This window comes from Anomaloglossus baeobatrachus, chromosome 6 (assembly GCF_048569485.1).
Source record: "Anomaloglossus baeobatrachus isolate aAnoBae1 chromosome 6, aAnoBae1.hap1, whole genome shotgun sequence".
Taxonomy (NCBI): domain Eukaryota; kingdom Metazoa; phylum Chordata; class Amphibia; order Anura; family Aromobatidae; genus Anomaloglossus; species Anomaloglossus baeobatrachus.
Window position 1 is genome coordinate 96505198 of NC_134358.1, and position 27860 is coordinate 96533057.

At 48.9% G+C, this 27860-nt stretch overlaps 2 protein-coding genes across 3 annotated transcripts in view; one reads left to right on the plus strand and one right to left on the minus strand.

The window, feature by feature from the left end:
* On the plus strand, positions 1-15783 carry RBIS (ribosomal biogenesis factor). 2 transcript variants are annotated; one of them, XM_075353126.1, is made up of 4 exons: positions 1-108; positions 3645-3779; positions 3861-3974; positions 15449-15783. In XM_075353126.1, the coding sequence occupies exons 2-4, from the start codon at positions 3666-3668 to the stop codon at positions 15515-15517; spliced, it is 297 nt and encodes a 98-aa protein (XP_075209241.1). In that variant the 5' UTR covers positions 1-108; positions 3645-3665; the 3' UTR covers positions 15518-15783. The 2 variants fall into 2 exon arrangements, with proteins under 2 accessions (XP_075209241.1, XP_075209243.1); XM_075353128.1 differs by lacking the exon at positions 1-108 and adding an exon at positions 120-218.
* Positions 15571-27860, minus strand: part of E2F5 (E2F transcription factor 5) — a 70117-nt gene continuing 57827 nt past the window's right edge. The window contains exon 9 of the mRNA XM_075353125.1: positions 15571-27429. Coding sequence (XP_075209240.1) covers positions 27320-27429 — 110 coding nt within the window. The 3' untranslated portion in view covers positions 15571-27319. The remainder of the gene's footprint in view (positions 27430-27860) is intronic.

Here is a 27860-nt window from a genome sequence, read left to right on the forward strand (position 1 = left end):
CGGCATGTCTCCTGTCCAGTGCACGCTCTATGGTTACCTACTTCCTGGTCGCGTTCTGATGACGTCACGACCTGACACACGTGCGGACGCCGGAGGATTCTGTAGAAGGTACAGGCTGTGATCTCCTCAATGTCTCTTACCGGGGCGGGCACTGTGGTCTATATTAGGGGCATATTTTAAAAGTCATCCCCAGCCCGAAAGTGACAGCTTCAGCTGCTGTAGGTGACCGGTGTGGGCTGCAGACATGATACATAGAGCGGACCTTAGTATTATGGCAGGGGTTACAGGATTTCATCACTGTGGAAGCTTTGTGCCCCAGCCTGTCCTAATGGCTGGGAAACTGGTGACAATGGAGCGCCCCATCTCCACTGGACAGCAGCCAGGCATTAGGTGGCCATGGGCCCATCCTGTGCTGCTATATACTGAGTGATAGGGGGCAGATCTGTGCTGTGTGACCTCATGTACAGAGGGAGGGAGGGGAGGGGGGTGTTACTGTCGGATCCGCAGGGGCCCCACTACACCCAGCCCCAATCAGCCAGAAGTATGCAGGGTACAGACCCCGGTCATTGGCCGCCATTGGGTGGTGCTACTCAGCCACCCTCGTGTCACTTAAAGCCGAGCTGCAGGGTATGAAGCCCTCCGCCACACAGTGTCCGCAGTGGTGCAGGTCCCGGCCCTGTACATTGGGTGCAGCAGGAGCTGCAAACAAATGATTGTGAGGGGCCGGTCCTGGACAACCCCTTAATAATTTGCTGACAAGTGATGGTAGTTTGTTACAGACGTTGTCCTGCATTATGGAAAATAACTTAGAAAATGCTGAAAAATAAAGTAGCTAATAACCAATAATTCAATGACACCTCCATGCGGCGGCCCAGGGGGGGCTTATCTGATTCCCAGTGGTGCTGGATGAAGGAAACTGGAGAGGGGGCTGAAAAGACGGCTATTAGACAGGTTACAGGGCAACGTGTGATATTCAACAGCAAGTCTCAGTCATTTGGCACAACCAAAAGCATTTGTCCAACTAGTATTTTAGAGCTGTGATTTTGCTGCAGAGACAGACAAATTGCCTGCGAGCTGCAGGAGCCTTACATCAAAGTTACTGGTAAGTAAGGCTAGGTTCACATTTCCGTTAACTTGTATCAGTCACAATCTGCTGCTCTGGTAAACAGCGGAATCAGTTGTTCCCATAGACTTGTATGAGCGGCGGATTGTGACTGATGATGCTGCGTTGCACCCTCCGCCCGACTGATCAATCGTGGAATGACTGACCGCAGGGCGAAAGGAACACAGCCTGTAACGTTTTTTGAGCAGCGCAATCCGTAGGATTTCTCTGCGCATGCTCTCTCTGGCTCCCTGCACACGTAACCAGGATACACATCGGGTTACTAAGCAATGCGCTTTGGTTAGTTATCCGATATTTACCCTGGTTACGTGTGCAGGGAGCCAGCGCTAAGCGGTGTAAGCTGGTAACCAAGGTAAATATCGGGTAACCAAGGAAAGTGCTTTGCTTACCCGATATTTAGCCTGGCTACGTGTGCAGGGAGGCCAACACTTCCCCGCTCAGCTCTGCCCCCTCCCGCACTCCACTTGTGTATACACACACACCTACCTGTCCTCAGCGCCACGGCCCCGCTTGCGCTCCGCCCCCGGCACACAACTGAGTCCAACAATAAATTCTCTTTTGTCATCCGTTGTACAATGCATCAGTCACATGCGTCAAGCAACACATGTGACTGATGCAAAACAACGGAAATGTGAACCTAGCATAAGTGACTCACGTCCAATTTGTAACAAGCAGCAGCAGAAAATCAAATACACTTAGAAAAATTTGTCACAACTGCAGCAGATCACAATGTGACGCCATATGGAACCATTGGATACAATCTCACCGTGTAACTGTAGCCTGATTTGAACACATTTCCTGTTGTTAGCATTTCCAGTGTTCCACTAAGATCCAAGGGGTAATGTTTCTCCTTGTGGTGAGTGACATGCCTGTGAGGAGACTTATAAACCATGCAATGCTCCTCTGGGAAATGAAATGTGCAAATTGTCTTTACAGGGAGGAATTGGACAAACTCTAGTGCCACCTATTGGATATAGCAATCCTAAAAGCCAATATTGACCCTTAAAGGACCGGTTCACACATCCGGCTTTTCGCCGGATTCGGCGCACACCAGTACAGTGTATACAGTACAATGTCAGCGCCGCAACTTCCAGGTCATATGCTCCGGTCAAATGACAGCATGTGACAGACTGGTCGCGCTGCCATTGTACTGTATACACTGTACTGGAGTGCGCCGAATCCGGCGAAAAGCCGGATGTGTGAAACTAGCCTAAAAGGAACCTGTCACTTTAAAAAAATGCTACTAACCTGAAGATATGGGGTTAATTTGCAGGTTAATAACATTCTATACATGCCTGGCCCCAGCACATTGAACCCCACCCGAAAGGAAAATAAATGTAATCCTACCGATAGTGTTTGTCATGGAGCCAGCGTGGGTCGAGTCACTGCTCTGTGTATGGAGAGCAGCGGCTGTAACCGGTCCCCGCTCTAACTGCAGATTAACCCCATAACTGCAGGTTAATAACGTTTTTCCAATTGACAGGTTCCTTTTAATGAGCCTTGCTGTATGACTTAGGATAAGAGCCAATCCAGAATCACAATTTGCAGACACAGTCTTTTGGGTGTTGCCCCTCGTCAGTACAAAGCATGAGATCTGATTTGGTGTATGAAAGGCTTCTAAATTGGATCTAGAGGGTAATGTTTCTCCATATCGGTCTTGAATTACAAACAGGAATTCTTCTCCCGGTCTGCAGCATTGCTAGCTGGCCACTAGGTGTCAGCACATGTAAAACTGCAATATTTCTGCCTAAATATAGATGTCTTTTCATGCTGCTTATATAGAGCCAACGTATTCTGCAGCGCTGTATAAATTCAGCTTCTGATCCCACTGGGGCTTACAATGTTATTTCTGTATTTCATACACACATCAATGTCTGATTGGTAAACGTGCAACACCCGGCACCGCCGCTTATCAGCTGTCCCCAATTTTGCTGCTATTGGACAGAAGTACTGGTTTCACACATCCGGCATTTCGCTGCTTTGCCGGATCCGTCACACTCCAGTACAATGGCATCGTGACAAGCTCCGATCACATAACAGCATGTGACCGGAGCTTGCCGCGATGCCATTGTACTGTGTACACTGTACTGGAGTGTGACTGACCCGGCAAAGCGGCGAAATGCCGGATGTGTGAGACCGGCCTAAGTTGCAGCTACAGCTCCGTTGACAAACTAGTGGCTAGGTACTGTGGATCCATCCACTATTTGGACTAATGGGGGCAGATGGGTAGTACCCATCCTCAGCGATTAGTTCATCAACAGAGCTGCCCTGGTCAGCTCCGCAACTATATAGCTCCGACCGGTTGATGAGGCACCAGGAACAGCTGATCAGCATAGGGTGCCAGGCGTAGGACTTTTACCAATCAACCATTGAATTATCAAACCTAAGTATAGAAAAATGCGGCATTTATTTCTTAATGTTTTCTGCTGACGTTCATAACTGGGATGCAGCCTCAATATCTTAATTGGCTATGACCAATAGTTAGGATGCAACAAGAGATCATTTAGTTCTTTTTTTCCAGAATAACAACCATCATTCAGCCATGGCCAAAAGCAAAGGAAAAGGACAGAAACAAAAGAACGTATTTCACATTGCCAACACGAAGAGTGTGAAGGCCAAAAATAAAGCAAAGCCTGTGACATCTAATCTGAAGAAGGTGAGTTGCGAGCACCAGGCTGCCTGGATGTTGCGGACTATAGTGTCGTCTGCACCTCTCATGCTTTTCTTCTTTCACCAGATCAATGCTGCAACCAGCGACAAAATCTGCAAAGTAAATCTGGCTTTTACCGATCTACACAAAAATGTGGCCCAGATAAAGAAGATGCCGGCGGCCGGACCAAAGCAGAGCCAGGTCAGTGCGTGCAACCTGAAAAGTGAGCACAGCTCCCAATAAAGCCATTGTAATTTTCACCAAAAAATAGGAGTAACATAAACCTGTGGTAAAAATTAAGAGACCGCTGCAAAATGTTCTGATTTCTCTTTATAGGTATATTGAGTAAAATGTAAATTGTTCTTTTATTCTATAAACTACTGACAACGTCTCTGAATTTCCAAGCAATAAATTTTGTAATTATTTTCTAAAAATGGGAAATGGTCAAAATAACAAACAATGCATTGCTTTCATATCTCAAATAATGCAAAGAAAACAAGTTCATAAGCATTTAGAACAAGAATACTAATGTTTTACCTCAGGAGGAGTTCAGAAATCAATATTTTGTGGAATAACCATGATTTGTAATCCCAGCTGTCATGCGTCTTGCATGCTTTCCACCAGTCTGTCACACTGGTTTTGGGTGACCTTATGCCACTCCTGGTGCAAAAATGTAAGCAGTTCTTCTTTGTTTGATGGCTTGTGACTGTCCATCTTCCTCTTGATTACAGTCCATGGCAAGTATAAGATAGGTGTCAGGGAACTTAGATTTTAAGCACCACTTCATCAGGGAAATGAAAAATGCTGGAATGGCGTTTTAATCCCTTAACGACCCACGTACTGGGTACGTCATGGATCGTGTGCCGGTAAGCCCTGCCCCCTGCCGCCGGCAGGCAGCCGCGATCCGCGCACATATCAGCTGTTATCAACAGCTGACATGTGTGCCTGCTAGCCACGGGTGGAATCGCTTCCACCCGCGGCCATTAACCCCTTACATTTTGCTGCCAAAGTCTGGCAGCGATATGTATATGGGCGCCGCCATGACAGTCACTTACCCCGCCCCCACCGGAAGTCACGTGACTTTCGGCGGTTGCCATGGTAGCACAGGGTCATGTGATGACGCCTGTAGCTAACATGACTCACTTCCTCTCAATGCCGGAATACAGCCGGCATTGAAAGTAAAGCAGCAAATCTGCAGTTCTCAGCTCTGTAGCTGAGATCTGCAGATAGTGCAGAGCGATCGGATTGCTGATCGCTATAGCCCCCTAGGGGGACTAGTAAAATAAATTTTTTTTTAAAAAATTAAATAAAAAAAACCTAAAAGTTCAAATCACCCCCCTTTCACCCCATTGAAAATTAAAGGGTTAAAAAAATAAAAAAATACACATTTGGTATCGCCACGTTCAGAAATGCCCGATCTATCAAAATATAAAATCAATGAATCTGATCAGTAAACGGCGTAGCGGCAAAAAATTCCAAACGCCAAAATTACGTTTTTTGGTCGCCACAAATTTTGCGCAAAATGCAATAACAGGCGATCAAAACGTAGCATCTGCGCAAAAATGGTACTGTTAAAAACGTCAGCTCGAGATGCAAAAAATAAGCCATCACTGAGCCTCAGATCCTGAAATGAGAACGCTACGGGTTTTGGAAAATGGCGCAAAACGTGCACCACGCTTTTTGGACAAGCTTGTGAATTGAATTTTTTTTAACCCCTTAGATACAAGTAATCCTATACATGTTTAGTGTCTACAAACTCGTACCGACCTGAGGCATCACATAGATACCTCAGTTTTACCATATAGTGAACACAGTGAATAAAATATCCCAAAAACTATTGTACGATCACACTTTTTTTGCAATTTTTCCGCAGTTGGAATTTTTTTGCTGTTTTCCAGTACACTATATGGTAAAACTTATGGTTTCATTTAAAAGTACAACTTGTCCCGCAAAAAACAAGCCCTCATATGGCAAGATTGATGGAAAAATAAAAATGTTACGCCTCTCGGAAGAAGGGGAGCAAAAACGGAAAGTGCCTGGGGGCTGAAGGAGTTAAAGGGAATCTGTCAATAAGATTTCACCTCCAAACTAGTTTTATGTTCATGTAGAGCTTTCATAGACCAGTCCAGCATTGCCTTTACTTGGCCAGTCCATTCCTCCATTACTAACAAATCAGCATTTGAATTGATATGGGACCAAAAACTGTCACTCCAGCTCTATTCCCACCCAGCACCACCTTTTCTTCAAGACTGATGGCTCCTTTGCCTGTAGTCACACAGAACAGAGGCTGTCAGTCAAGCCAATGGAGGCGGCGCTGGATGGGGAATAGAGCTGGAGTGACGGAGGCTTCAGATCTACCAACATCTTTGTGGCTTTTCACTTGTATAAGATCTCCGGCAGTTCCAGTAACCAGCAGAATTCATTGATGTGATCATTAGGAGTAGTTTTGTTGGAGTCCTTACTGACTGTAGATATGATTATTCTCATGTTGTGCCCTGTAGGGTTACATGGTCTTTTAGGCTGGAATCACATTTATGCGTGTAAAATCGGTCCGAGTAGCAGGAAAAAAAGTCGGCCGATTTTAGTTCACTAGTCATCAGTATGCTGTCAGTGTGCAATCAGTTTTACCCTCAGCAGCTGCTACTCATGTACTGTTATGTACAGGAGCATTTACATTGTTCTCTGCTACATGCGTGAAGAAGGGAATTTTGTTACTTACCGTAAATTCCTTTTCTTCTAGCTCCAATTGGGAGACCCAGACGATTGGTGTATAGCTACTGCCTCCGGAGGCCACACAAAGTACTACACTAAAAAGTGTAAGGCCCCTCCCCTTCTGCCTATACACCCCCCGTGGGATCACGGGCTGCTCAGTTTTAGTGCAAAAGCAAGAAGGAGGAAAGCCAATAACTGGTTAAACAAATTCAATCCGAAGGAACATCGGAGAACTGAAACCATTCAACATGAACAACATGTGTACCCGAACAAACCAAAAATCCCGAAGGAAACAGGGGCGGGTGCTGGGTCTCCCAATTGGAGCTAGAAGAAAAGGAATTTACGGTAAGTAACAAAATTCCCTTCTTCTTCGGCGCTCCATTGGGAGACCCAGACGATTGGGACGTCCAAAAGCAGTCCCTGGGTGGGTAAATTAATACCTCAAGTTTGGACTGTAAAAACAGCCCTTCCCTACATGGAGGCAACCGCCGCCTGCAGGACTCTTCTACTTAGGCTGGCATCCGCCTAAGCGTAGGCATGCACCTGATAACTCTTGGTGAAGGTGTGCAGACTCGCCCAGGTAGCCGCCTGGCACACCTGCTGAGCCGTAGCCTGGTGCCGTAATGCCCAGGACGCACCCACGGCTCTGGTAGAATGGGCCTTCAGCCCTGATGGAACCGGAAGCCCAGCAGAACGGTAGGCTTCAAGGATTGGTTCCTTGATCCATCGAGCCAGGGTGGATTTGGCAGCCTGCGACCCCTTGCGCTGACCAGTGACAAGGACAAAGAGTGCATCCGATCGGCGCAGGGGCGCCGTGCGGGAAATGTAGATTCTGAGTGCTCTTCACCAGATCCAACAATGCAAATCCATTTCATATCGATGAAATGGATAAGAACAAAAGGAAGGTAAGGAGATATCCTGATTGTGATGAAAAGGGGATACCACCTTAGGGAGAAACTCCGGAATCGGGCGCAGCACTACCTTGTCTTGGTGAAACACCAGGAAGGGAGCTTTGGATGACCGCGCTGCTAGCTCGGACACTCTCCGAAGAGACGTGACCGCTACCAGAAAGGCCACTTTCTGTGAAAGTCGAGAAAGTGAAACATCCCTCAGAGGCTCGAAGGGCGGCTTCTGGAGAGCAATTAGTACCCTGTTCAGATCCCATGGGTCCAACGGCCTCAGTACGGAGGGACAATGTGACAAACCCCCTGCAGGAACGTGCGTACCTGAGGAAGTCGTGCTAGGCGCTTCTGAAAGAATACAGACAGCGCTGGAACTTGTCCTTTAAGGGAGCCGAGCAACAAACCTGTTTCCCAACCCGATTGCAGGAAGGAAAGAAAAGTAGGCAATGCAAATGGCCAGGGAGACACTCCCTGAGCAGAGCCCTAAGGTAAGAATATCTTCCACGTCCAGTGGTAGATCTTGGCAGACGTCGGCTTCCTAGCCCGTCACATGGTGGCAATGACGTCATGAGATAATCCTGAAGACGCTAGGATCCAGGACTCAATGGCCACCCAGTCAGGTTCAGGGCCGTAGGATTCAGATGGAAAACGGCCCTTGGGACAGTAAGTTTGGCCGGTCTGGTAGTGCCCACGGCTGGCCGACTGTGAGATGCCACAGATCCGGGTACCACGACCTCCTCTGCCAGTCTGGGGCGACGAGGATGGCGCGGCGGCAATCGGAGCTGATCTTGCGTAGCACTCTGGGCAACAGTGCCAGAGGGGGAAACACATAGGGTAGCTGGAACTGCGACCCATCCTGAACTAAGGCGCCTGCCGCCAGAGCTCGTTGATCGTAAGACCACACCATGAAACTCGTGACCTTGGTGTTGTGCCTAGACGCCATTAGGTCGACGTCCGGCCTCCCCCGAAGGCCCCAGATTTCCTGAAACCCGTCCGGGTGCAGAGACCATTCCCCTGCGTCCATACCCTGGCGACTGAGGAAGTCTGCTTCCCAGTTTTCTACGCCCGGGATGTGAACTGCGGATATGGTGGATGCTCTGTCTTCCACCCACATCAGAGTCCGCTGGACTTCTTGGGAGGCTTGCCGACTGCGTATTCTGCCTTGGTGGTTGATGTATGCTACCGCTGTGGAGTTGTCCGACTGAACTCGGATCTGTTTGCATTCCAGCCACTGCTGGAAGGCTTGCAGGGCAAGATACACTGCTTAGATTTCCAGAACATTGATCTGAAGGGTGGACTCCTGCTGAGTCCACGTACCCTGAGCCCTGTGGTGGAGAAAGACTATTCTCCACCCTGACAGACTCACGTCTGTCGTGACCACCGTCCAGGATGGGGGTAGGAAGGACCTTCCTTTTGACAATGAGGTGGGAAGAAGTCACCACTGAAGAGAGCCCTTGACCGTCTGAGAAAGGGAGACGTTCCTGTCTAGGGACGTCGACTTCCCATCGCTTTGGCGGAGAATGTCCCATTGAAGTGGACGCAGATGAAACTGCGCGAAAGGGACTGCCTCCATTGCTGCCACCATCTTCGCTAGGAAGTGCATGAGGCGTCTTAAGGGGTGTGACTGGCCTTGAAGGAGAGACTGCACCCCCGTCTGTAGTGAACGCTGTTTGTCGAGCGGAAGCTTCACTATCGCTGAGAGAGTATAAAACTCTATGCCAAGATATGTCAGTGATTGGGTCGGTGTCAGATTTAACTTTGAAAAGTTGATGATCCACCCGAAACTCTGGAGAGTCTCCAGCGCAACGTTCAGGCTGCGTTGGCATGCCTCTTGAGAGGGTGCGTTGACAAGTAGATCGTCCAAGTAAGGGATCACAGAGTGACCCTGAGAGTGCAGGACTGCTACCACTGCTGCCGTGACCTTGGTGAAAACCCGTGGGGCTGTCGCCAGACCTAAGGGCAGGTCTACGAACTGAAGATGCTCGTCTTCTATAACGAATCGCAGCAAACGCTGGTACTCTGGAGCAATCGGCACGTGGAGATAAGCATCCTGATGTCTCTTGATGCTAGGAAATCTCCTTGAGACCTTGAGGCAATGACGGAGCGGAGGGATTCCATCCGGAACCGCCTGGTTTACACTGCTTTTTGAGCAGTTTTAGGTCTAGAACGGAACGGAAGAGCCGTCCTTCTTTTTTTTTTTTTTTTTTTTTTTTTTTGGCACCACAACCAGATTGGAGTAAAAACCGTGACCTTGTTCCTGAAGAGGAACAGGGATTATCACTCCTTCTGCCTGCAGAAGAGCATCGGCTCGGTCGAGAGGTGGGGAAGTTCTGAAGAATCGAGCCGGAGGACGAGAACAAAACTCTATCCTGTACACGTGAGACAAAATGTCTCTCACCCACCGGTCTTTGACCTGTGGCAGCTAAATGCCGCCAAAGCGGGAGAGTCTGCCACCGACCGCGGATGCGGAGAGAGAGGGCTGAAAGTCATGAGGAAACCGCCTTGGTAGCGGTTCCTCCGGCTGCCTTCTTTGGGCGTGATTGAGCCCGCCAGGAGTCTGAGCCCCTCTGAGCCTTTTGAGTCCTTTTGGACTAGGAAAATTGGGACCAGCCCGAGCCTGGAAAGGACCGAAACGTCGACTGTCCTTCCTTGGGTTTTGTTTGATCTGGGCTGGTGTAAGGAAGAATCCTTACCCTTGGCCTGTTTAATGATTTCATCCAATCGCTCAGCCAACAGTCTGTCACCAGATAATGGCAAACTGGTTAAGCCCTTTTTGGAAGCAGGAGCTGCCTTCCATTCCCTTAATCCCAAGGGTCTGCGCAAAACCACGGAGTTGGCGTACGCCACCGGCGTACGGCTCGTAGAGTCCAGGACAGCATGAATAGCGTAAGTCGCAATGCATGCGAGGTTAAGGACGCCACCTGCGGCACAGATGTACGTGTGACAGTGTCTATCTGCGCAAGACCAGCTGAAATAGCTTGGAGTGCCCATACGGCTGCGAATGCCGGAGCAAACGACACGCCGATAGCTTCACAGACAGATTTCAACCAGAGGTCCATCTGTCTGTCAATGGCATCTTTAAGTGAAGTCCCATCTTCCACTGCAACTATGGAGGATGGCGCGGCGGAGAAAAGCTTGTCTGGATAAGCGTAGTGTTTCTGGACTGCTCCTCTGAGTCAGAGAGGCCCAAAAAGTACTGAATTTACGCTTGGGATACCTGAAATGGAATTTCTCCTGCTGAAGCTGCCTCCTCCACTGGAGGGGCTGAGGGAGAAATATCCACCAGTGTATTGATGGGCGCTATGAGATCATTCACCATGGCGTCCCATTAGGAGCATCCAGAATGAAAGCGGTCTCAGGATCAGAAACCTGACCAGCTACCTCATCATACAGAGAATCCTCTCGCTGAGACCCTGACCAGTGTGTGAAGTCGAGGGTCTCTCCCAGCGAGCTCGCTTAGGCTGTCTGGGACTGTCGTCCGTGTCAGAGCCTTCAGTCTGGGATGTATGGGACCCCCTTGGAGCACGGATTAGTTCCAACTGAGGGAGACCGGGGAGCCTTGATTCAACAATGCCCATGGTCTGAGTCACCGCCCTGGACTGCAAAGTTGCTAGAATTTTGTTCATAGTCCAAGACATTTTATCAGCAAAAAAACTGCAAACTCTGTCCTCTGGACAGTTTCACAGGTGGCCCTCTCTGGGCCACCACTAGCAGAGACTCTACCCATTAGGGGTTAGTGGAACCTGCCGGTAAAACAGCCTCACGTGCGGTACAGACAGCATAGAAAGCCTGTGCCTTGGCCCCCTTGCTCTATGCTGACGACATGCTGTTGTCTCCTCAGAGCTATCTAGGGGTATATCGCCAAGAAGCGACCGTACAGCCACAAGTCTCAGCCGCGCCGCAGCCTCCAGCGCGGCAGTTTCCCACAGATAAACTCACTCAGCTAAGCTGCAGTGAGTATAGTCCAAGCGCGCAGCGCTGTTGTCCTCGGCGCACTAACACGCCCAGCAATGCTGGCGTGTGTCTGTGTATGGTCTTGCAAATATAAGTACAAGGATAAAGTACACAAAAAAACACTGTGGCAATAGTGGGGTCAGCACCAAGGTGCTGCTTACCGCCCGCATAAGTGGGTAAGTGGTCGCCAGAATCCCTTTGCTGGGTCTCCCAGAGCCTGTGTCCGTTCTCCAGCTTAGATTGCCTGCAGGAATGGCTGCCGGCGTCCTGTGAAGAGGGGCGGGCCGTGGGCGTGCCCCAGACAAGAGCGGGAAACTGGCGTCCCCCTGTGCCCAGTGAGAGGGCTGGAGTATGTAAATAAGACTCCAGCCCTCGGCGCTGATCATTGTACAGCGTCTCGCCCCTTCCCTGACTGGCAGGGTTGGGGGCGGGAACGAAACGTAACTAGGCCGCAAAAGCCGGGGACTAGATTTATAAGCGCTGCCGTCGTAAAAGCGCGGCAGCGCGAAAGTCCCCGGCGCACCACAAGTCTCAGCCGCGCCGCAGCTCCAGCAGCGGCTGGCGTGGTAGTTCCCGACACATAAACTCACTCAGCTAAGCTGCAGTGAGTAAAGCCCAAGCGCGCAGCGCTACTGTCCCCGGCGCACTAACACACCCAGCAACGCTGGAGTGTGTCTGTGCATAGACTGTACGGGGACACAGAGTACCTTAACGTTGCAGGGCCTGTCCCTGACGATACTCCGCTCCATTCCAGCAGGATCTCCGGGTCTGTGGATGGAGCCCGGCCTCAGAGCCTGGAGGCCGGTAAGATCCCACTTCACCAGAGCCCTTCAGGGGGATGGGGAAGGAAAACAGCATGTGGGCTCCAGCCTCCGTACCCGCAATGGGTACCTCAACCTTAACAAACACCGCCGACAAAAGTGGGGTGAGAAGGGAGCATGCTGGGGGCCCTAGTATGGGCCCTCTTTTCTTCCATCCGACATAGTCAGCAGCTGCTGCTGACTAAAACAGTGGAGCTATGCGTGGATGTCTGACCTCCTTCGCACAAAGCATAAAACTGAGCAGCCCGTGATCCCACGGGGGGTGTATAGGCAGAAGGGGAGGGGCCTTACACTTTTTAGTGTAATACTTTGTGTGGCCTCCGGAGGCAGTAGCTATACACCAATCGTCTGGGTCTCCCAATGGAGCGCCGAAGAAATGTATTGTGAAAAACGCATGTCACTAGGATGGTCGGTATGCACCCATAGACTTGCATTGGAGAGACTTGTGCGAGAAACTCACCAAAACGCAGCCTGCTGCAATTTTTTTTTTTTTCTTTCTCCGATTTGGACTGAGAAAACAGCAGATGGGAGCTGCCTCATTGATTTAACATGGGTCCTAGTGCAATGTGAGAATTTTTCGCATTGCACTACTGCAAGAAAATCGCAAGTGAGAAGCCGGCCTTACTGTTATTGCAGAGCTTAGGGTGTTTCAGGGTCTGTGAAGGGCGAGATGATGCGGAGCAGAGATTGTGTGATTTGTAAGGTGCCAAATACTGCAGTCAGGGGGAACCAGGCAGGGGGGCAACTGGTAAATTTCCACCAAAGCATTTATACAATATTACATTGGTCTGTAATTGATAGAAATTATGCGTGCACTGGTAAATAAACAGAAACGGACTTTGCTCACAAGTGTGCATTTCCTTTCTCCAAGCACTTTCTATCTAAGATGCCACATGTGCCCTTCTCTTCCCATATACCCTACTCGTTATCTAAGATGCCACATGTGCCCTTCTCTTCCCATATACCCTACTCGTTATCTAAGATGCCACATGTGCCCTCCTCTTCCCATATACCCTACTCGTTATCTAAGATGCCACATGTGCCCTTCTCTTCCAATATACCCTACTCGTTGCTTTGTACCTAAACAGGCTTTTTGCTACTGAGCTCTGTAAATGTCATTTTATTTTCATGCAAATGTGTTTTTAATAAAGATTTTTCCGATATGCCAACCCTCAATCTCTTACTCGGACGTTTCTGGATTATTGGAGTTGCTTTTCTTTTTAGAGGGCAGCACATTGTACTCACACTTGGATAATACATGTTCCTTAGTGCACATACATTCCCTATGATAGGACACAGCTCTAACACCCAATCACTTAGAAAAATCCCTGTACTTTTTCAATCTAAATGGTCCTTTACACGCTGCGACATCGCCAGCGATCTGCCGAGATCGCACATAGGTTGTTTTTATAGCGCCTGTCACATGTGCGATCTCGGCAGATCTCATCTGCGTTCTGGCGTGTCACATCGCTAGCGATGTCGCAGTGTGTAAAGCACCCTTAAGGCTATGTGCCCATGGATTTTGCCACAGGTTTCCCTGGAATCCGCAGCTATCCATTGCTGTGGAATTTGAGCATTTTTGTTCTGGTAAACCTGCAGGCCAAGTGTGGAAATATCTACGGAATTTCTGCCCTGTATCTCCCATAGTGGAAAGGTGGGACATCCGCAGATATTTCCACATGACTTGACATGCAGTTACGTGTGGCTGTTTGAATTCTGCAGCATTTTCTGCAGCCGCACATAACGCAGCATTGATACAGCACTCCCCAAATCCAACAGGATAATATGGGGAGTGTCTGTACTTGGTAAACCTGCGGATTTATCTGGAAAATCTAGATAAATCTGCAGGTGTGTTGTCCAGTGGGCACATAGCCTAATGACGCATCACTGTGACTTTATAATTAATCACGGATAAATGTATGTAAAGTTCCCTGCAAACCTGTCATTATACTTGTGGTGTATAGAGTCGGAGACCATTCTGGAACGGGAAAGAAAACCTCCGTTTAAGGCTGCTTTCACACATCAGTTACGCATCCATTGCATAGGTGTTTGAGCCGGATTGTGCCTGATGCAAAAAAAATCTGATGTGTGAAAGCAGCCTAGGTTTAAAGATCTCAGCTTAAGGCCAGAGTCACACTTGCTAGTAACTCGCGCATCACATCACCAGGCACGGCCACACATTCTCCTGACAGGAGCGGGTCGGTTGCATGTTTCTATGCAGCTGAGATGCTCCCCTCCGGAGTGTGCGGCCGTGCCGGGTGATGCGATGCGAGACTCGTGCGAGTTACTAGCAAGTGTAACTACGGCCTAAGCGGGCTTTACACGCTACTAAATCGCTACACCGATCTTGTTGGGGTCACGGATTTTGTGACGCACATCCGGCCGCTGTAGCGATCTCGTTGTGTGTGACTTCTAGGAGCGATTTTGGATCGTTGCAAAAACATCCAAAATCGCTCCTTATTGACATGCGGGTCCTCTCCCAATTATCGCTGCTGTCGCTTGGGCGAAGTTGATCCTCGTCCCTGCGGCAGTACACATCGCTACGTGTGACGCCGCAGGAACGAGGAATCTCTCCTTGCCTGCCACACGCCAGAAATGAGGAAGGAAGGAGGTGGGCGGGATGTTCGTCCCGCTCATCTCTGCCCCTCTGCTTTGATTGGGCAACCACTTAGTGACGTCGCTGTGACGCTGAGCGAACTACCCCCTTAGACAGGAGGCGGTTCGCCGGTCACAGAGACGTCGCCGAGCAGGTAAGTAGGTGTGATGCTGCCGTAGCGATCTTCACATATCTGCATAACGATAGGGGCGGGTGCTATCACGCTCGACATCTCTAGCATCGGCTAGCTATGTCGCAATGTGTAAAACCACCCTTAGGGGATAAAGTTTGCTGAAACTGGAGAACTTTTTAAACACAGCCGGTATCTATCATGTATAGAGCCATGCCTTCACCCAATGGGTATATTACATATGTGGGAAGGGATTAGATGTAGTAGTGTTGCATATGCTTGTCTCCTAATATAAATCATATATTTTTTTTTTAATATTAGCAATATAGTTGGTGGGAATCGATGATTAGGACCAGGTCCTGCAGTCATCATTGTGCTGTGGACACAAACCCTCAAGAGCAGCCGTTGTAGTCAGCTAGGTCTTCACCGGGCTCCCATCTTGCAGCCACAGATACCGATATGACCACGGGCCCAGATCCTATGAATCGATGTGCCAGTCATAAGAGAGAAGTCCAGTGTAGAAGTGTTGTAGGTTTAATTTATGCAATTTTCTTTTTTAGATTTCCCGACCAGCTCCCGCAGCCCCTGTTGACATTGAAAACGCCACAGACCTGTTCTCCAATCTGTGATCTACAGCCCTTTTTCTGTGGAGCATCCGGTGTAGACACAAGGACTACGTGACTATATGTACATTTTATTGAAAACATGAAGTACAAAACAAACAGTGGTTACACAACAAGGATGATGTGAATTTATTACAGATCCATGAACTTTACACAGCCGATCAATGGACTGACCTGGAGAAAGTGCTAGAAACTACAAGGCACTTGACTGCTCGGAGATGTAATCAGACGGGAAAGACGTGGCAGTGAAAATAAAGAGATTCGGCACAAAACTCCATCTTGTCTTTTTAGTAATGGCTACATCTAAGAAAATTAGTCAGGGTCAGACATACAAGACCTTAACCATCCTGTGCAACATGGCTCCAATGCAAAAAAAACCCCACAAACAGTGATCAGACGGGAGGTGATGACCATCAGGCTGGTGTGAATACAGGCGATATGCGCATTGTGCTGTAACGAGTGATGCATTTCCTTTCCTTTGGAAGATTTTATACCAAAGTAGATGTAGAGCTAAAGGCGCATATGATCAAGAAATATATAGGAGACAGGGGCCAGTCTAAATGAATGCTAAGGCTGCTTTCACACCTCCGGTTTTAGCAGTGTAGCTAAATCTGGCTCTAAAACCTATGCAACGGATGCGGCAAAAAAACCGCATCCTTTGCCAGGCAACATCCGGCCGCCGCATGGGCTAAACAAGCCGCATCCGGCAAAAACCGGACCGAACGCAAGGCCATGCAAAAAAACCCCACGGTTGCGTTTTTCTGCAAAGAGCCGGATTGTGCCGCACAGCAAAAACCGGATGTGTGAAAGCAGCCTAAGACGTCTGTCCACCCCGAGGTCACGTGATATTGGACTCTGTATAGGACACTAATCTGCTAGACCTTCCTATATAGTTTCATACAGTATGCAGAATATAGTGGTCAGGAGGAGGCTAAAAGAACAGTGTACACATTGGCAGATTTTTCCCACCATAAAAGTAGAGCTTAGTCCTGTGGGGAACTTTTTTATTTTGCAGTAATCATGGACTTGGCTGGGATAGTTGAGAAATAAAAATGTAAAGGACTAGTTTGGACTAAATTTAAAAGTTTACAGAGCGATTATAAACTTGTGACTCCTTACAGGGCTTGCACTGAGGTTTCACAGCTGGGAATGTCTGTTCCATGCCAGGGAGTAAGGCTAGGTTCACATTTCCGCCAAAATGTATCAGGCAGATTCTGTAGTTTCCCATAGACTTGTATTAGTGGCGTATTGCGTCTGATGACCTTGCGTTGCATCCACTGCGCGGCGGTTAGTCGTTTTTGGACTGACCGCCAGACAGAAACCGCAGAATGTAACTTTTTTAGGCCGTCAAAATTAATGCACCGCGCAGGAATCCGTCAAGCTTGTAATGAATGTCTGTGGTGCTGAGTTCCGTCGTAATCAGTCTTACGATGGAATCAGTCATGCTCTACTAAGCATGCCCAGCATGTTTGGCACGCCCACTGGGCTGTCCCAAACACAAACTGATCATGACAGATCCGTCAAAAAAAACGTACGCACAGCGGATGTAACGGCTGCAACGGATTAGTTTTTCAAAAGATTCCTCTGACCGGAATTCTGTGAAAAAAAAACATCCGTTGCGTCAACTGACATCTTTTAAAAAAAAAAAAAACTGTTCCGTCGCTGACGGAAAATGTGAACCTAGCCTTAGAAATGTGTAGACTGCTGACTACAGGGGTGCAGCCTCTCTCAATACACTTGATGGAGAGACCACTGGACTCTAATCTGATGGTAGCCGGGAGTCTACACATCTCATACTCGTGACTGCTATACCCGGCTCTGATAATGGCAAAATCTCATAGCTGCATCTAAGTGAGGATTCACAAGTTTGTAATCATTCTGGAAACTTACTAATTTAGACAAAGCCTCTTTAAGTATACAATTGCATCTCAATAAATTAGAATATCAAAAAGTTAATTTCTTTGTCGCTCCATTGGGAGACCCAGAAAATTGGGGTGTATAGCTTCTGCCTCCGGAGGCCACACAAAGTCTTACACTTTAAAAAGTGTAACCCCTCCCCTCTGCCTATACACCCTCCCGTGGATCACGGGCTTCTCAGTTTTATGCTTTGTGTGGAAGGAGGCACACATCCACTCATGCATTCTCATACTTAGTTATGTCGGTTGGAAGAAAAGAGGGCCCCCACGGGGCCCCCGGCATGTTCCCTTCTCACCCCACTACGTCGGCGGTGTTGTTAAGGTTGAAGTACCCATTGCGGGTACAGAGGCTGGAGCCACATGCCGTCTCCTTCACCATCCCTTAGCGGCTCTGGGAGAAGTGGGATCCTAAGCGGTCATCCATTTACTGGGACCGTGCTCCCTCCGCAGCCCCTGTGGGAACCTGCCGGACCGGAGCCTCTTCAACCTCAGGGACCGGGCCCTGCAACTCAAAGGTACTCTGTGTCCCCATTGGGGACTGTGCAGGGAGCGCACCTTCTTCCCGGAAGCCGCGGCAGCTGCTGAATTGAGAAGGCCGGTGGACTTCCGCGCTGACCGTGCCTGCTTGTCGGGCGCGGTCTCAAATTTAGTCCCCGGCTTCATCGTGGCCTAGTCGCAAAAATCCCGCCCCCGGGCCTGCCTGTCAGGGGTAAGGGCGGGATTACCGACCTGACGTCGGATGTGAGGGCTGGAGCATCCTGCATGTTTTCCTCCCCCCTCACTGATCACTGTGGGGACCCCAGATTCCCGCTCTTTCCTGGCGCCGCCCACGGCTCCACTCCTCCCCTGAGAGCTCCGGCAGCCATTTTTTGGCATTCTGCCGGTGGAGGATTCTCAGTGAACAGCTCTGCAGCTCCGGGGGATCTAAGGCAGGGAATCTGGAGGACACACACTCCGCTTGTTAGCGGTCGGTAAGCCATACCGGTCACCTGGTGCTGGTCCCCCTAGGGTGCCGGAATAGATACGTGTGTGTGTGTGTGTGTGTGTGTGTGTGTGTGTATGTATATATTATATACACACACACACACACACACACACGCACACGCACACGTGTATCTGTTCGGTCGGGCTATATACCCCTTTTTCCCATATACCCTCAGTGATCACTCTCCTAGGAGACAACAGCATGTCGTCCACAAGGAGCAAAGCTGCTAAGGCACAGGGTTTTTTTGCGGCCTGTACCTCTTGTGGGGCTATGTTACCTGCGGGTTCCACCTACCCTCACTGTGAGCAATGCTCGACCCCTGTTTCGCTTGCTCAGCCGGAGCCTCTGACACTAGTGGGCCCCTCGGCTCATGTAGACCCCCCCCCCCCTGCTCCCCCTGTCCAGGCGGCAGGGACAGAGTTCGCCTCTTTTGCTGAGAAACTCTCTGAGTCACTTTCACAATCCATGGCTCAGTCTATGGACAAATGGTCTTCCAAGCTGCTAGAAGCTTTGCAGTCCAGACCGGTCCTTTCACAGGCCCCGGCCCCTGTTGGCTCGTCGCCTCCAGGCCCCTCTCGGTCCGCGCCGCAGCGCGCTCCCAGGTTGGCCCCTAGGTCTCAGGCGGAGGACTCCTGCCCGGACCACAGTCCTAGACCGGCTAAGCGGGCTCGCTGGGAATCTTCCCCGACTTCCTCACGCTGCTCGGGTTCCCAGCTTGAAGACTCTCTGGAGGACGAGGCGGACGTCGCAGCTCAGGGCTCTGACCCTGACGTCGCCCTTAACCTTGATACACCTGAAGGGGACGCCTTAGTAAATGATCTTATCTCGTCCATCAACCAGGTGTTGGATCTCTCTCCCCCGCCTCCTCCTGTAGAAGAGTCGGCGTCTCAGCAGGAGAAACACCAGTTTCGGTTCCCCAAACGCACACGCAATGCGTTTTTCGATCACTCTAACTTCAGAGACGCTGTCCAGAAGCCCAGAGCGGTCCCGGACAAGCGCTTTACTAAGCGCCTCACTGACACGCGTTACCCCTTCCCATCTGAAGTCGTTAAGGGTTGGGCTCACTGTCCCAAGGTGGATCCTCCAGTCTCAAGATTGGCGGCTAGATCCGTGGTATCGGTTGCAGATGGCTCATCGCTAAAGGATGCCACTGACAGACAGAGCTCCTGGTGAAGTCCATCTATGAGGCCACGGGCACGTCTTTTGCCCCGGCCTTTGCAGCCGTGTGGGCACTCCAAGCTATCTCTGCTTGTCTGACGGAGATTAATGCTGTCACACGTAATTCTGGTCCGCAAGTTGCGTCTTTGACCTCTCAGGCGTCAGCCTTTTCATCCTACGCCATGAACGCCGTCCTGGACTCTGCTAGCCGTACAGCTGTAGCATCCGCTAACTCTGTGGCAGTCCGCAGGGCCATGTGGCTGCGCGAATGGAAGGCAGACTCGGCTTCCAAGAGGTTCTTAACCGGTTTGCCGTTTTCTGGCGACCGTTTGTTTGGCGAACGATTGGATGAGATTATTAAGGAATCCAAAGGAAAGGATTCCTCCTTACCCCAGGCCAAACCTAAGAGACCTCAACAGAGAAAGGTTCAATCGAGATTTCGGTCCTTTCGTCCCTCCGCCAAGTCCCAATCCTCTTCGTCCAACAGGCCGGAGAAAGGTCAGAGGAACTCCTATGCGTGGCAATCCAAGTCTCGCCCACAAAAGGCCGCAGGAGGCACTGCCTCCAAGACGGCTTCCTCATGACTCTCGGCCTCCCCTGACCGCATCCTCGGTCGGTGGCAGGCTCTCTCGCTTTGGCGACACCTGGTGGCCACATGTTCAAGACCGATGGGTGAGAGACATTCTGTCTCATGGTTACAGGATAGAGTTCAGCTCTCGTCCTGCGGCTCGCTTCTTCAGAACCTCTCCGCCCCCCACTCGGGCCGACGCACTTTTTCAGGCAGTAGCCGCTCTAAAGATGGAAGGAGTTGTGATCCCCGTTCCCCTTCAGGAACGTGGTCGCGGATTTTACTCCAACTTGTTCGTGGTGCCAAAAAAGGACGGGTCATTCCGTCCCGTTCTGGACCTTAAGCTACTCAACAGACATGTGAGAACCAGACGGTTCCGGATGGAATCTCTCCGCTCGGTCATCGCCTCAATGTCACAAGGAGACTTCCTAGCATCGATCGACATCAAGGATGCTTATCTCCATATACCGATCGCACCTGAGCATCAACATTTCCTGCGTTTCGCCATCGGGGACGAACACCTCCAGTTCGTGGCATTGCCTTTCGGCTTGGCGACAGCACCACGGGTTTTCACCAAAGTCATGGCATCCGTTGTGGCGGTCCTGCATTCTCAGGGCCACTCGGTGATTCCCTACTTGGACGATTTCCTAGTCAGGGCCCCGTCTCGGGTGGCGTGTCAACAAAGTCTGTCGCTCTGGCGACTCTCCAGTGGTTCGGGTGGATCATCAACTTCCCGAAATCCAAGTTGACACCGACCCAATCACTGACGTACCTTGGAATGGAGTTTCATACCCAGCAAGCGTTATTCAAGCTTCCGAGCGACAAACAGCTTTCTCTGCAGGCAGGGGTGCAATCCCTTCGGAGTCAGTCACACCCCTTAAGGCGCCTCATGCACTTCCTGGGAAAGATGGTGGCAGCTATAGAGGCAGTCCCATTCGCGCAATTCCATCTTCGGCCACTCCAATGGGACATTCTCCGCAAATGGGACAGGAGGTCGGCTTCCCTCGACAGGAACGTCTCTCTTTCCCTTGCAACCAAGACGTCACTTCAGTGGTGGCTCCTTCCCAATTCTCTATCGCAGGGAAAATCCTTCCTACCCCCAACCTGGGCTGTGGTCACCACGGACGCGAGCCTGTCAGGGTGGGGAGCGGTTTTTCTCCACCACAGGGCTCAGGGAACCTGAACTTCGATAGAGTCTTCCCTTCAGATCAATATTCTGGAGATAAGGGCAGTGTATCTAGCCCTATTGGCTTTTCATCGGTGGCTGGAGGGCAGGCAGATCCGTATCCAGTCGGACAACGCCACTGCCGTCGCATACATCAACCACCAAGGCGGCACTCGCAGTCGTCAAGCCTTCCAGGAAGTCCGACGGATTCTGCAGTGGGTGGAAGCCACAGCCTCCACCATCTCCGCAGTTCACATCCCGGGCGTAGAAAACTGGGAAGCAGATTTTCTCAGTCGTCAGGGCATGGATGCGGGGGAATGGTCTCTGCACCCAGACGTGTTTCGAGAGATCTGTCGCCGCTGGGGAACGCCGGACGTCGATCTCATGGCGTCACGGCACAACAACAAAGTCCCGGCATTCATGGCACGGTCTCAGGATCACAGAGCTCTGGCGGCGGACGCGTTAGTTCAGGATTGGTCGCAGTTTCGACTGCATTATGTGTTTCCTCCTCTGGCGATGCTGCCCAGAGTGTTACGCAAGATCAGGTCAGACTGCCGTCGCGCCATTCTCGTCGCTCCAGACTGGCCGAGGCGGTCGTGGTACCCGGATCTGTGGCATCTCACGGTGGGTCAACCGTGGGCGCTTCCAGACCGCCCAGACTTGCTGTCACAAGGCCCGTTTTTCCATCTGAATTCTGTGGCCCTCAACCTGACTGTGTGGCCATTGAGTCCTGGCTCCTAGCGTCTTCAGGGTTATCTCAGGATGTCATTGCAACCATGAGACAGGCCAGGAAGCCTACGTCCGCCAAGATCTATTATAGGTCTTGGCAAATCTTCCTATCCTGGTGCGCTAATAACGGTTTTACTCCATGGCCGTTTGCCTTACCCACTTTTCTTTCATTCCTTCAATCCGGAATGGACAAGGGTTTGTCACTTGGCTCGCTCAAGGGCCAAGTATCGGCGCTCTCCGTATTTTTTCAAAAGCGCCTAGCCAGGCTTCCGCAGGTCCACACGTTCCTGCAGGGAGTTTGCCACATAGTCCCACCTTACAAGTGTCCGCTGGAACCCTGGGATCTTAACAGGGTGCTAACGGCTCTTCAGAAACCACCTTTCGAGCCGCTGTGGGATGTCTCTCTATCACGTCTTTCGCAGAAGGTGGCCTTTCTAGTGGCAATCACATCACTTCGGAGAGTGTCTGAGCTAGCAGCGCTGTCATGCAAAGCCCCCTTCCTGGTGTTTCACCAGGATAAGGTGGTTCTGCGTCCGGTCCCGGAATTTCTCCCTAAGGTGGTATCCCCTTTTCATCTCAATCAGGATATCTCCTTGCCTTCATTGTGCCCTAATCCAATTCACCAGTGTGAAAAGGATTTGCACTCTTTGGATCTTGTGAGAGCACTCCGGCTTTACGTGTCTCGCACGGCGCCCCTGCGTCGTTCAGATGCGCTCTTTGTCCTTGTCACTGGCCAGCGTAAGGGTTCGCAGGCTTCCAAGTCAACCTTGGCTTGGTGGATCAAGGAACCGATTTTCGAAGCCTACCGTTCTTCTGGGCTTCCGCTTAATTCAGGGCTGAAAGCCCATTCTACCAGAGCCGTGGGTGCGTCCTGGGCATTGCGGCACTGGGCTACGGCTCAGCAGGTGTGTCAGGCAGCTACGTGGTCTAGTCTTCACACTTTCACGAAACACTATCAAGTGCATACCTATGCTTCGGCAGACGCCAGTCTAGGTAGGCGAGTCCTTCAGGCGGCGGTTGCCCACCTGTAAGAGGGGGCCGTTTTTTTCGGCTCTTGTTTATTGAGGTATTCTTTTACCCACCCAGGGACTGCTCTTGGACGTCCCAATTGTCTGGGTCTCCCAATGGAGCGACAAAGAAGAAGGGAATTTTGTTTACTTACCGTAAATTCCTTTTCTTCTAGCTCCTATTGGGAGACCCAGCACCCGCCCCTGTTCCCTTCGGGCTGGTTGTCCTTTTGTGTACACATGTTGTTCATGTTGAATTGTTCTTTTGGTTCATGGTTTTCAGTTCTCCGAACATCCTTCGGATTGAATTTACCCTAGACCAATTTATAAATTTTCTCCTTCTTGCTTTTGCACCAAAACTGAGGAGCCCGTGGTCCACGGGAGGGTGTATGGGCAGAGGGGAGGGGTTATACTTTTTTAAAAGTGTAATACTTTGTGTGGCCTCCAGAGGCAGAAGCTATACACCCAATTGTCTGGGTCTCCCAATAGGAGCTAGAAGAAAAGGAATTTACGGTAAGTAAACAAAATTCCCTTCTTTAGTAATTAAATACAAAAAAGGAAACTCATTCTATAGTTATTACAAATAGTGATCTATTTCTGTTAATGTTGAGGATTACTCCTTACATCCAATGAAAACTCAAAGGCCATTATCTCAGAAAATTAGAATTACCACAAAGCACCTGCATAGGCTTCCTAAGCGTTTTAAAATGGTTCCTCAGTCTGGTTCAGTAGGCTACACAATCATGGGGATGACTGCTGACTTGACAATGTCCAGAAGGTAGTCATTGAATCTGGCTGTTCAGAGTGCTGTATCCAAGCATATTAATGGTAAGTTGAGTGGAAGGAAAAAAAAGTGGTAGAAAAAGGTGCACAAGCAACCGGGATAACCGCAGCCTTCATAAGATTAAGAAAATTATTTAAAAATTTGGGAGAGCTACCACACACAGATGTATCCAGGACATGGGCTACAAGTGTTGCATTCTTGTCAAACCACTCATGACCAATAGACAATGCTAGAAGTCTCTTACCTGGGCCAAGGAGAAAGAAAAGCACTGTTGCTCAGTGTCCAAGGTGTTGTTTTCAGATGAAAATAAATTTTGCATTTCATTTGGAAATCGCAGTCCCAGAGTCTGGAGGAAGAGTGGAGAGGTCACAATCCAAGCTGCTTGAGGTCTAGTGTGAAGTTTCCACAATCAGTGATGGTTTGGGGAGCCATGTCATCTGCTGGTGTAGGTCCACTGTGTTTTATCAAGACCAATGTCAGCGCAGCCGTCTACCAGGAAATTTTAGAGCACTTCATGCTTCCCTCTGCCAACAAGCTTTTTGGAGATGGAAATTTCCTTTACCTGAAGCACTTGGCACCTGTCCATACTGCCAACAGTACCAATGCCTGGTTTATTAACCACAATATCATTGTGCTTGATTGGCCAACAAACTCACCTGACCTAAACCCCATAGAGAATCTATGAGAGACACCAGACCCAACAATGCAGACGAGCTAAAGGCTGCTATCAAAGCCACCTGGGCTTCCATAACACCTCAGCAGTGCCACAGGCTAATCACCTCCATGCCACGCTGCATTGATGCAGTAATTCATGCTAAAGGAGCCCGACCAAATATTGAGGCATTTACTGTAGACTGCAGTAGACCAATTTCTAAGTTTAAAATAATTTTTTCAGTTGGTCTTTAGATAATCTAATTTTCTGAGATAATGACTTTTGGGTTTTCATTGGCTGTAAGCCACAATCAACATTAACAGAAATAAACACTTGAAATAGGTCCCTCTGTGTATAATGACTATATAATATATTGTTTCCCTTTTAGTATTGAATTACTAAAATAAATTAACTTTTTGAGGAAACTAGTTTATTAAGATGTCCTTGTAGCTTTTGGGCAGAACAGTTATGTCTACGATAGGGCCTAAGTGGACGGTGTTCATACACTGATCGCAGAATATGCCGGAGATCCCAATGGAACGTTTTAGGTACCAAACATGAATTACTTTGGCAGTATGTGGTCACTGATATTCAAAATATCGACTCACAATTTCCCCAAACTTAAGAAGTTGACACCAGATCTACCCACATACATAGTGAAGCAGTTGGATTGGTTAGAAAAATAGCATTGTAGTAATCAAAAGTTGGACTATAGTCTCATTAGGACAAACTGAATTCATGCATTAAACGGATACATATGTAAAGTAAATTATACAAATAGACCCCTGTTGGATATAGGTCTGTTTGCTTTTGGTGTCTGTTTTAATAAGGTGGGGGGGAGGGGGAATCTTTACTTTAGCTAAAGACCCAGCTGAGCATTACTAGCAGTGGTCCGCTATAGGCGACTGTAGAAATGAAGAATAGATCACTTCTCTCCAACAACTGAGCCCTGAGATCGTGACGATCCTATCAGCCTCTGCGAGTGGTCACATACTGTATTACTGGCCGTACATGTGACTGCTCACTTGCTGGCTTGTACTGAAAGAATAGGACCACCTTTTTGTCAGTCTTGACTATCATCTTAAAACATAATTGGACCATTTAAAAAAAAAAAAAATTGGAAGAACCTTTACCTTAGAGAAGGGATCCGCAGCATTGTCAAGAATCTATACTAGCTATTATGTCTCATAGAGAAACAGACAGATTCTCTCACAGCTTAAGGCTTCATTTAGGCCATAATTAGTGTTAAGCGAGTAGTTAGCGAGTACTATCCGCTATTCGCATATCATTACGAGTAGAAGGCACAATGTAAGTCAATGGGAAATTCTCGCCAAGTAACTCGAAAGCCGAATTATTCGCTACTCTCACGAAATGTATGGCTTTCGGGTTACTCGCTACTTAGCGATTATTTCCCATTGACTTACATTGTGCCTGCTACTCGTAATGAATATGCAAGTAGCAGAACAGCAAGTACAAATAGTCAACTACTCGCTTAACACTAGCCATAAGAGATGCATTTCATTGTCTGTATCCGCTTCTTTACAGGAGTCCAGTATTCCCTTCCCAATGTGGCTGCAGTTAAGACAAATGTCCTGCTCACAAGGGTCCAAAATACGAGAGGAATTGTTCCCCTTTCCTGACCACCCTGACACACAAAAACAGCGGTCACCAGTGATCTTATCTGCCAGAGGTTATCCAAAAACTATCTATACATGGAATAGGTCATCAATGTGAATTTGGTGGAGGTTTAGCAGCACTTATCTAAAATCTAATCCAATGGTTCCTAGATGTCAGTACCGTACGTTGCGGCGAGTTCGGCATGTGCCGTGTAAATGTACAGGGCTGCTGCATTCTGATCCGTGCATTGCTTATATCCAGCAACTACGGGAGCAGATATCAGCTGATCAGAGGGGGGTCCTGATCACATACGGATTACCTATACTATGATAGATCATCAATTATGTACTCCTGGGGAAAAAAAAACAGCCCTTAACAGACCCACCAGTCACAGTCTATTGCCTGCCATATACACTGAAAGCAGAATGCGATCCCTAGGTCCTGCAAATACACATCAGACTTTACATTTTTGCTTGGAAGAGTTCATTTTTATCAGCATTTTAGAAAATACCTACACTCTGTTGTCAAAAAGAAAATATATACACTCCATTTATGTTACCATGATGTAAACCAAAAAACCTGCACTTAGGGCAGCGCTTGGCACACAGGAGGGGTCAGTGCGATATGGAATTATTTGGGGTATGGCTAAAACAGTGACTGCAAAAATATAGACATACGTTATGTATGAACAATGTTTTGGTTTATGAAAATGCATCTGCTCAGTACAGAAAATACTCAACGGACGTATAAAATGTGAGCAATGCACAAAACAACAAAGTGCTTTCTGTGCATCGTCGTGCCATCATAAGCAGGGCCTGGGCGCCAGGATATTTGCACGGCTCAGTCCATGGCCAGTGAGCACCGCCCCGGACTAGAACCGCACAAAGCCATCTGCGCACCTCCACTTCTGTAACACATGGATCTCAAAGTCAAATAAAAATGTTAATTTCTTCCAGACTCCCCCCTAAGTGTGAGCATCTCTACTCACGTTACATTTAGATCCCGCTGCTCAAACCATTAATTCACCAGCAGCTTTCCTTATCTAGATGCCATGTGATTAGCCGGTTAGTTGCAGAATAAAATCAGACTTTCCTTCTACAAGTCCAGTAATAAGAACAAAAATGAGACATTTATAAAATCTACTTCACTGTACAAAAAATATATGAAAAATAACGCTAATTTAAGGCAGATGGAGGTAGACAGAAGTCCAGAAAGCGGGGAATAGACCTAGTAATTTAGTATCTGCACATCAAACAGATCACAGACGCCTTCACTGTCATCTAGGTTGAAATTGTAGTCATCCCCGGGGGTTGGAGAAAGTCGAAGAAGTGGAAAAACTAAGAGAAAAAGAAAATAGAGTTAGAAGAAATACTGCAATATCTCAAAAGACATTGGTCAATAGTATCACCAGTTATGGTGAGAAGACAACACACACACAATGCAGTTTCCATGCTTGTGCTCAGTGTGCGGATCTGCAGCAGAAATCCAAGGGTCTGTGTCTAAAAATCTGTTCTAGACATAAGGTTGAGGCTGTTTCTGCAGCTTGTGCATGAATTACATCCAGACATGCAGGAATGACGGCAAGATTAACCTGGCAATAAGAAGATCACAGTGATCCATGTGCTCCACCAGGGGCCATTCACAAAGGGGTTGTTGAAAGTGGAAAATACATTTAATTACTATGTTATGTGCTTAAAAGTGATGAGCGGGCACTACCATTGCTCGGGTGCTCTGTACTTGTAACTAGTGATGACGGAGCACTACCATG

Bases quoted from the DNA above. Each gene is read 5' to 3' on its own strand.
- RBIS (XM_075353126.1), top strand. From the start codon at position 3,666: ATGGCCAAAAGCAAAGGAAAAGGACAGAAACAAAAGAACGTATTTCAC. The intron at 3,780-3,860 runs GTGAGTTGCGAG...TTCTTTCACCAG, and splicing joins TGACATCTAATCTGAAGAAG to ATCAATGCTGCAACCAGCGA. The intron at 3,975-15,448 runs GTCAGTGCGTGC...TTTCTTTTTTAG, and splicing joins CCGGACCAAAGCAGAGCCAG to ATTTCCCGACCAGCTCCCGC.